This window comes from Prionailurus bengalensis, chromosome E4 (assembly GCF_016509475.1).
Source record: "Prionailurus bengalensis isolate Pbe53 chromosome E4, Fcat_Pben_1.1_paternal_pri, whole genome shotgun sequence".
Lineage (NCBI taxonomy): Eukaryota > Metazoa > Chordata > Mammalia > Carnivora > Felidae > Prionailurus > Prionailurus bengalensis.
The window spans coordinates 35,514,893-35,525,018 of NC_057360.1; the positions used below are offsets into that span (position 1 = coordinate 35,514,893).

Here is a 10,126-nt window from a genome sequence, read left to right on the forward strand (position 1 = left end):
GCAAAAGCTAGATCCTGAACCCTTTCCGGGCACGGTGACTGGATCAAACCTTGTGCCTGCCTGGAGGAGGCTTCTTTTATGACACGCGAACCTACAGATGGTGGTTCCATGGCAGAGGTCTGAGGCTGGCTCTCAGAAACAGAACTGGACGTGTAGACTCTCTCTAGAATGCTCTAGAGCTCGTAACAGCTGTTTAAAAATTTATCCTCCCCCAGCTCCTTGGCCAAACGCAATATGCTGGCCCCTGAACCTACCTCCCGGAATGAGTTTGTCTCTGCCACTGATCACGCGTTCATTCCCGGTTGTCTGGGAGATAGCACGTGATTTGTATGTACCAGCGATTGAGCTGGGCATGAATGAGGTGAGGTCTGGACCGATCAAGAGAGGGGTCCCACATTGGGGTGAGTCTGTGACTGAAGAAAGAGGAGTAAGGGCGAGCCTGCAGGAGGGTATCTGAATAGCAGAGAGATTCAGGAAGACAGCTGGAGCCTGGCCGGCTGCACAGAAACTGCAAGTCATTTCTTGGGGGGCTCGGCTGACAGCCTCCTGGAGATGCAGACCCAGAGGAAAACACAGCCTCTCCTCTTGTCTCACTTGCCAGTTTAAAAAAAAAAACATGTAAGAAGGAGGCTTTCCCGAAATGACAGTGTTTTCTTCACTTCCTCAGACTGATGTTCACAGTTCATGGCATTGACTCTTTTCAACCTTCTTCAATACCTGCCCCCTTACCCCACCCAAGACCCACAGGGGTGCCCTCACTCAGGTACAGAAGCATCCACTGCCCACAAAGTGCAAAGGCCCTAAAATGAGAACATGCCCAGTGTGTCTGAAGAACGCAGAGGAGGCCAGTGTGGCTGGGTGGGAGTGAACCCCAACCAGCACTAGGGACACAGAGGAAACGGAGCTGGGGAGGCAGGGTATACAGACAGTAGGGCTCTCTAGACCATCCTATGGCTCTGGCTTTCGAATGATCACATGCGGTAGATTGTTAAAGGGATCTGTGTCCACCTTCTAGACAAGTAAGGACCAAAGAAATTTAGTGACCTGCCCTGGGCAGTTCATGGCAGAAGCCTCGACACCAGATCATGGCTCCTGGTTGGCACTGTTTACACCATGCTGTGTGGCCCCCGCCCTGCTGGGGCTCCTGGGGACCCTTCACCATACTTGGTGCTCTCAGCAACACTTGGAGATTGCTGTCATGGTCCCCCTTTTACAGAAGAGGACACTGAGACTTAGAGACCTTAAGTAGCTTGTTCGGAGTCACACAGGATTGAAACCAGGTCCGTCCGACTGCAGAGATCCTGCTCTGTGCACTCTAGCATGTTCTGCGAGATCTCTTCCTCGGGAAGAAAGGATGCTTCAGCCGGCCAGTTCCACCATAGATGCTGACCCAGGGTAGTGCATATAAAGTGCTTCTTTCAGCACCTGGCATATGGCAGGTGCTCAGTGACGGTTGTTACTGCCATAAGCCATGTGAGGAATGTCCTTCTAGAAGATGGTGCCCGATACCCCCTGCTCTGGGCTGTACTTGCTGAAATACTTTTTCGCCGGGACAGTCATCCCTCTGTTGGAAACACCTTCTCTCTAGCACAACATATATACCCATGGAGGGTGAATTGAGGGTCAGAAAAGAGGTATCTAGGCTGGGAGCAGTAAGAAAGAAATGACAGAAAGAAATGGGAAGAGAGAGAGAGAGAGAGAGAGAGGAGAATGGAGCTCAGAAGAGGAGAGATACCAACCTGCTGGTAGTTGGAGCCCCACATCCATCTCCTTGATCATTGGTGGAGGGAGGACAGGTGCTGGATGGAGGCTTCAGAGACCCAGTGTGGAGCCCATCTCTTCACTGACTCACTTTGGGACTCAGTGATTCTTAGCCTTCTCTAGCCTCAGTTTCCCCACCTATGTGCATTCTTTAAGAGCCTTTTCACTTTTTAAAAAGTATTTATTTATTCATTTTGAGAGACAGGGAGAGAGAGAGAGAGAGAGAGAGCTAGCAAGGGAGGGGCAGAGAGAGAGGGAGACAGCGAATCTCAAGCAACACAGAGCCAGATGCGGGGCTCGAACTCGCGAACTGGGAGATTGTGACCTGAGCCATCACTGAACCCACCGAGCCACCCAGGCGCCCCATAAGGCTTCTTTCACTTCTAATCTTCACCACTATGATTCCTTGACTGGCCCTCGACGAATGAGAAGACACTTCCACTAACTGAGAGAGGACGGAGTTTATTCAGGAAAAACCGGTCAGTACAATATGCACTACAAGGTATCGTTCTGTTCCCATCACAGTCATGGGAAAAACAACTGCACAATAAATTAGGGGGAAGCCGGCCCGTCCCCTCCATGGTGGCCCTCGGGACGTTTCGGCAGACCTATTTATCATAAATATGACAGCAGACTACTTGGTTACTTTCAGGTGGGATCAGCAGTCCGGGCCCATCTGGTGGGCCTTGCAAGTGCAAGCAGATCATTGAAACCTAGATTTTTCCCTGCAATACCCCAGCCCCAGGGGAGAGAATTCGAAAGCTCAAGGGAGGTCTTTTCAAAATCACCCTCATCTGCATAAAAACGGGGTCTTCCCCCTTCTCCCTCCCCTCAGAAAGCCTGGCAGTGGGGGGGGTGTGCTCCTCCCTGGGCCTTCAGGTTCCCAGGTGGGTCCTCAGGCAGCAGAATTTTCTTGATGATTCTTGTCAAGCCAGGCCAGAAAGACGTCCAGTTCTCCCAGAGACTTAATGGCCGCTGATCGGACCTCCAGCTGCAACCAGGCAAATCATCGTCAGAACTTGCCTTTCTAGGCTTTGTAGTCGGCAACGCTTTCCCCATGTTCCAGGCCCCGTGAGGCTTTCCTTTCATTCACCAATTATATTGGCAGAGCGTTCACACCCCAAATTATTTTTCTAGCAGCCAACCCAAATTGTTTCCCCCAAACAAGCGGTTACATCATGTCAGCAACTTATAAATAAAATGAAAAACTCTTCATTCTTTGCCTTCTGTTTTTCTTTTTCCTGTTTTTTTTTTTTTTTTCATAGAAACACACACACACACACACACACACACAGGCCTTACTGGCCAGTTCTTTTGCTTGTTTTCCTTTTCCCATCAGCTTGCTTTACTTCTCCCTGAGGAAGTCTCAACCCCAGCGGTGCTCTCCTGTGGGTAGGGTAACACGTTGTCCCCATCTGACCTATGAAGGCACCAAAGCCCTTAAGGACAAGTGTCCTCCCCAATGTCACACAGTCGGTAGCAGAACGGGAACTAGAACTCGGGTCTCCTGACCTATTCCGCCCCTTTCCAGCAGACGGCAAGGAGATGGTAAGATCCAAAAGTATATCCTGTGGAGCCAGGGAGCACGGGATCGAGTCCTACCCACCACTTGGCTGCAGTGGTTACATTCGTCAAATTACTTCACCTGTTTGTGCCTCAGCTCCCTCATTTGTCAAATGTAGATAATGGCTCACAGCACGGTTATGAGCAACCCATGGGTTAGTACCTGTACTGTATCGGAACAACAGCTGGCTCGTGGCAAGAACAATACAAAGTCTTAGCCATTGTTACAGTATTATTCTATGGAGCGTCTCCACGAGGAGGCTGTGAACGGCCTCTCGCCTTCTCGCTCTGACTCAAAGCATTGGCATCATTTGGCAGGGTGGTCGAAATGCAGAATTTCAGGCCTCGTTCCAGACTTCCTAAGCCAGAACCTGTATTTGATTTTGACAAAGTCTCCGGAGGATGCCTGTAAGGAGCACAGTCTGTCCCCTCTATCTCTGTATGAGATGTGCATTCTACGTCTGCGCGTATGGGAGAAGCACTGCTCTTTGTCACCCCCAGAGTGCTGGTGGCAGTCACCTCCCACAGTGCCACCTGGCAGGTAACATGTTCCGTGCACCGCAGCTTACGGTTCGCTGGGGATCTTTGTTCCCTCTGTGGATCACACCCATCAGAGGTAGTGTGTGCTTTCCCTCAACACTGAACGCAGGTTAGTTCTGATATGTGAGGTCAGAAGAAGATTGTGGAGGCGTGATGGAGAAGGGGGGCCCAGCAAATCAGCAAAGGGGGTAAGACCAACACACTCTGCTGACACACAGGATGGGGAAGACTAGCAGTAAACTCTTGTTGAGTCCATGAGCGACGGGGGGAGTGGGGGCCAAAGGGTTGGCCCCCTCCCTGTCAGGGTGTCACGTTCCACCTCCGCCTTCTGCGTCCTCCCCCTCCCATCCTTACCTGATCGTAGTTGTCCTGGATGATTCTGGTGGCGTTGGTGGCTTCCTCCCTGCAGTGACACTGCCTCTGCTTCTGCTGTGATCGGGAGAAGGAAGGACCCGTCAGAGGACCTTGCCACCCAGCCCGCTCTTTCCACCTGCTGGGTGACATTCCTCCTTCTCCCCAAGATGGGTCCGGTAGGTAAACTCAGGTTGGGGCAGCAAGGGGGAGTAGAGTCTGTTTATGGAGTCACCCTGTGTTTGCCAGGGCTTTTGCTCTTTTTCTGGGTTTACAGCTCACCCGACGGGAAGGGCCAGGGAAGTAGGCGTCAAATCTGTCTGGTCACCACTCTGTGAACGCAACACCCCACAGGGGAGGCCCTAAATATTTATCGGATTAGCTAAGGAAGCAATTGATGAAACGAGTCTTAATGCAAGTACGGCAGGGGTCATGACTTCTTCTCACAATTTTAGAATCCGAGGCACAGAAAGGAGAGGTGATTTGCCACAAAGTCACTGCAGGTGATCGTTGGCAGGGACAGCCCCGGAACCCAGGATTTCTCCTGGTCTAAGTTTTTGTTGGTTCGTTTGGGTTTAGTTTTATTTCTGGTGTTTGTTTTTAACAGATCACAATGAATTTATAGGTAACCCTTGGGGATGGACTATAGGAGGGAACAACGTAGAGGTTAATTGGTATGAAAACCCCAAAGGGTCCCAAAGAAACTACAGAGATAGGGAGATGCTTATGATAAGCCTGGACTCGAGGGCCTGCCTCTCTCACAAGCCAGCCCTGACACTACTTGAGGAGTACTTTGATATAAGTGGTCACCCTAGGAGGATTATCTGTGAGGAAACCGGGTCTGATGGGGTATCAGCGGGGAGGAAGTCCTGAGGAAGAGATTCTGCACAGTTCTCCCCGTGGATGACAGGGCAGGGGATTTCCTTTGGTCCAAGAGCCATGTCAGAGAGCCGACTGGGCCCAGCATGTCCTGGGGCAGACGGGGGCCAGATGTTCCGGGTCCTGATGTGGCAACTCACACATGGCTGCAAAGCCTTCTGCATGTAGAGGAAAAAGTTGGCAATGCTGCTGAGTTTTCTCAAGATTTGGGGGTTCAGCTCCTGATGGTCCTTGAATACCTTGTCCACGTAAAATGCCAGGAGGTTCTTGGTCACACAGCATACATCTAAGGGCTACAGACACAAATTAGAGAGAGCTCCAGAAGCCCTCTTCTCTTACTGTCTTAGGGCCACAGCAACCTTTTTGAGTAGGGGCGTCAAGGAATGAAACAGCTAAAAAAAAAAAGTCAAGTTTCTCAAATTCCTATCGGCCTCAGAGCGTCCCACTGCTCTTACCACATCAAAGCTACTTGTGACGAGGGCACTGAGGAGAGACTGCGGTTCACCTCCTCTTTCTGATGGCCAGGAAGTATGGTAACAAGTGATGGAACCCAGCCACAGAATTAGGCACCTGCCTTTTGAGAGGATCCATGCCTGAGCAGCTTTCTGGAAAAGTACTTCCTTATGTTCTGCTTCAGTTTGCTCCTCTGTTCCATCTCCCATCCATCAACATGTATATAAATACACACACACACACACACACACACACACATAACTATCAATAGCTATTGCACACCGGGTGTGCACTGGGCACGCATTCCTACCCTTGTAATGACATTGCATTTATCCTGTTCTGCTTCCCCTACCACCCCAATCTGTCCTTTAAAAAAATTTTTTTTTAATGTTTATTCATTTTTGAGAGAGGGAGAGACAGAGCATGAGCCGGGGAGGGGCAGAGAATGAGGGAGACACAGAATCCCAAGCAGGCTCCGGGCTCGGAGCTGTCAGCACAGAGCCGGACACGGGGCTTGAACTCACAAACCATGAGATCATGACCTACAAACCATGAGATCATGACCTGAGCCGAAGTCGGATGCTCAACCGACTGAGCCACCCAGATGCCCCCCACCCCACCACAGGTCTGTCCTTTTTAAACTGCAGGGATCATTTGAAAGGAGCTTAGATTTGCAAGGATGGAAACTGACAGCTGCAGAAATGCACATCTGGGCAGGTCCGCAGCTGGCAGAGTGCATATCTCTCTAAGGGGGGGGGGGGAGGGGTGACGGTGTTGAATTCCTAGGACACAGCTCAGAGCAGCTGGCCAGGCTGAGTTTTCTTCTAGCAATTTATACCCTGCCCTGCCAGTCAGTGAGCTGCTCTGCAGGAGATTTGTAGCTCAGTCTGAGAAGGGAGGAGTGTGCAGCGGGAACAGTGCATCTATCTTCATTAGCATTAAAGCGACAAAGCTTCCTTGGTCCCGCAAGCAGCTTTTCCTAGACGACAAGCTCTACTTGCAACGCAAAACCCTTCTCCTCCTTCTCTCCTGCTGGTTCCCTCAACCAAAGGGGCAAAACGTTGCACACCTTTGTTTGACCAGGGAGAGAAGGAGAAAACATGATAAAGACCTGCCTCCCAATCGACCCCTTTCCTTATGCCAACATCAGCTATTTCTAGACCTTGAGAAGAGAAAGAATCTGGAGACAGAGAGAGCTTGGGGGTTCAACCACTGGCTCAACCACTGACTGGTCTTTTTTTTTGCCCAATTTATCTATCAATTTGCTCATTTGAAAATGTTCGTTTTGGAATAGGTGGCCCTTTTGGGTCCCTTCCAGCTGGGATATCCTGTGAATCTCTTATACGGTTGACTGGAATAGTATTTAGTAAGTGGCTACCTCTGTTTACTACAAATAAGTCAGGCCCAATACTTCCTAGAAGAACCATTTCACTCAGAGAAGCCAAAAAAAAAAAAAAAAAAAGAGTAACTCATTGCAGCTATCTCTTCTTCTCTGGGAGATAAATATCTGAAAAAAAAAAAACTGGATCTTTCTAGAATGCTTACTAGGACTGGAGGAGCTCTTTTTTTTTTAATGTTTATTTATTTATTCTGTTAGAGACAGCATGAGAAGGGGAGGGACAGAGAGAGAGGGAGAGAGAAAGAATCCCAAGCAGGTTCTGCACAATCAGCGCAGGACATGGGGCTCCATCCCACAAGACCGTGACCTGAGCCAAAATCAAGAGCTGGACACTTAACCAACTGAGCCACCCAGGCGTCCCTGGAGGAGTTCATTTTTAAAGGCACTTCCCAGTGGCTCCTTCTGTAAAGCGAATTCTCACCTCATAAGTCAACTGTTTTGTTAACACACCCTCAAGACCTCTCATCTGGACCGTTGGGCTGATCTCCTTACTGCCTTCCCTGCCTCACATTCTCCATTGTAAAGAACATCACCAGACTGTCTTTCTAAAAGGTCTTGGGGTCATACAGTCTTCAGCTCAAAAACCCACAGTGACTCCCTATTGCCTGCATTATTATAAGGTCGACGCTCAGCCTGACTTTTAAGGTTCTTGGGAAAATGACTCTAGTGTATCTCATCCTCTTCCATTCACCTCATTCACCTGCGTGTCCCTCACGCCACAAACCTGGCTGCCTCACTGTCCCTTGACACACATTCACTGATCTCACACATATTCTCCCTGATCTCCAGACTCCTTTCTCCCTTATCCACTGACCCGCAGCCAACTCATCTTTTAAGTCACTGCTCACTTTTTCACCTCCCCCACGAAACCTTCCAGAATCACCTGAGCCACAGACAGCCTGTCCCATCTGAGCATGTGGTACCCCCAATCTCTCTCTAGGTAAGTAATCCTTCTTTGATCCCTCCTAAGAGGCTTCCACGTCCCTGAGACACAAGGGTGCCCTAACGCATCAGCTGGCAAGTGAGCAACCGGGAATATTTAGAGTATTAAATACTGGAGATTAGACAAGAGAAAACAGGGTGGGGATTTCTTTCTCAGCCCGGAGCTACAGCTCCATAAAAATAACAATACAGGGAAAAGCAGATTGGGGCCAATACCTTAATTCTGTGCAGGGTCTCCGATGTGGACAGGATGGTGACATTTTGGAAGGTGTCCTTAGCTTGCTATGGAGAGAAACAGAAGAACAGACACGAGCCATGAATATTCCATGTCCCCCCCGAGGCACAAAAAATAACGAAAAAGAACTCATTCTTCAAATGAAGATGTAAGCTGAGACACCCCCTTGCCCACACCTTCACCCTGAGCCCATACTCACGATGGCTCCTTTGATTTCTTGGAAACTCTCTACTACGTGGCGCATGTCCATGGAAACCAGACATCTTCTCAGACCTCGGGCATGCACTGAGCACAGGAAGAGCACAGCAGCCACGAGCAAGAGGGAAACACGCTGTGCCTTCATATCCTGCAGGAAAGGATGGAAGTCAACTGCCGAGCTGAGAGTGGAAAGCAGTAGAGGCCCTTGACTGAGCTGTCCTTTGGACCTTGCAAGGCAACCCAGACGGCAACCAAGAAAACAAGACTCACTACCTCAGCCTTGTGGTGTTCATGGTCATGTGTCTCCTCCTCTGGTTTTCTTGAATCAATTGAATGAGCCCCCACCTTCACCCCAGAAAGCACCCGACAGTGCTCTCTCAAGTCCCAGAGAGTAGATTCGTGTGGATATCACTCCATTATGACTCAACGTGCCCATTTTGTCAACAGTGTTGAAAAGCATTGTTTTTAATAAATTAAATAGGAAAAACAGGGTTGGTAATACGCCCTAGGGATTAGGCAACAGATCTGAGAAACCCTAAAAGCACATTTGGTTTTTTTTTTGTTTGCTCCCGAAATAGGCGACACCCTTTTAGTATAAACCCTCGATGTGTATCCGCTTAAAATCATTCGTTTGAAGCCATCTCCGAAGGTGTCACCTTCTTCTGGAGAACAACCCATTGGCCACCATGAAGCGAGAGAGGAGGCCAAGCTGGGGGCTCCCGCCCTGTCACCCACCGAGCCAGGGGCTGTGAGGGACATGTCTGCAGCTAAGCTAGCCCTCGGCAGGGCCAGGCTCGGACATGCCGTCTTTCCTCATCCCATCACCCTCCCTGCCTTCCTCCTTCTCTCTGCCTCTGCCCTTAAACCCCTTTCACGGTGTCACCCAGACGCGCTGAGAAAAGTGCCCACGATGTGATCGCCCAGCTTGTGGACTCTCTTTCCCTGACCTTCCTCGGCACCGGCCCGGGGCTTCGTCTTAAAGGGGAGCCTCAGGACGCGGCGTGTGACTAGACCCGCGCTGCGCTCCGTGGAGCTGCGTGTGGGCCGGCGTGAGCGTCGCGTGTGGCAGGGCGGGAGACAGGACGCCAGCCGGGGGGACTGCAGAGCCCTCGCACCCAACTCCTCGCCCTGGCTCCCACTGCCACAGCTATGAAGCACATGTGCGTGGGTGCGAGCCTCGGCGGCCCCCGCGCCCCGCCGCCCCTCCCCAGTCTTCCTTGGGATGCCTGGGCTCCAGAAGGCCAAGAGACAGCAAGTCTTGTTTAGAAAACCATGTGGCCTCCTGTCTTCTCGACTCCACGTTCGGTCATTCCCCTTGAGCGCACGGGTGTCGGATGAGGCCTCACCCAGGGGCAGGCATCGGCCCAAGGCCTGGATTCCTCTTTTTCCAGCCTCTCTCTGGCAAAACAGGAAAAGAGACCCCCCCCCCCCCGCCGCCCCTGCCACTGGCTGGCAAGACTGTAGAGTCCCCCTCAGCTCTAGCTCCTCTCAAGGCAACTAGGATGCTTCTGGAAAGCCAAGTGGCTAGGAGGAGAGCCCAGTTTTTCTCCTGACAAGGCACCTCTCAGAAGCAGGGGAACGTTGTCCGATCACCCCATGCCTGAACCCCATTGTGCAGAGGAGAAAGATGCCTCCCTTAGCTTGCCTAGGCCATCCAAGACATCTTGGCAGACTCACATCCCAGGAGTATCTGATGTTTCTCGTACGTGCCCCATGTGCTGGGCACTGTGCCAAGCATTTTCCATAATTATCTAATGCTCACAACCACCCTGTGAGGCGGGTTGTCTCCGCCTGCATTCTGTTCA

General features: G+C 50.9%; 1 protein-coding gene across 1 annotated transcript; it reads right to left on the bottom strand.

The window, feature by feature from the left end:
• Window positions 1-2,053: 2,053 nt before the first annotated feature.
• Window positions 2,054-8,466, bottom strand: IL19 (interleukin 19). Its single transcript, XM_043568424.1, has 5 exons — window positions 8,323-8,466; window positions 8,105-8,170; window positions 5,235-5,387; window positions 4,219-4,293; window positions 2,054-2,752 (listed from the first exon to the last, which is right to left on the bottom strand). Exons 1-5 carry the CDS (start codon window positions 8,464-8,466, stop codon window positions 2,657-2,659), a joined length of 534 nt encoding a protein of 177 aa, XP_043424359.1. The 3' UTR covers window positions 2,054-2,656.
• Between the last annotated feature and the right edge of the window lie 1,660 nt (window positions 8,467-10,126).

Bases quoted from the DNA above. Each gene is read 5' to 3' on its own strand.
- IL19 (XM_043568424.1), bottom strand. From the start codon at position 8,466: ATGAAGGCACAGCGTGTTTCCCTCTTGCTCGTGGCTGCTGTGCTCTTC. The intron at 8,171-8,322 runs GTGAGTATGGGC...TTCTCTCCATAG, and splicing joins AAGAAATCAAAGGAGCCATC to CAAGCTAAGGACACCTTCCA. The intron at 4,294-5,234 runs GTGAGTTGCCAC...TCCCGATCACAG, and splicing joins AGAAGGCTTTGCAGCCATGT to CAGAAGCAGAGGCAGTGTCA.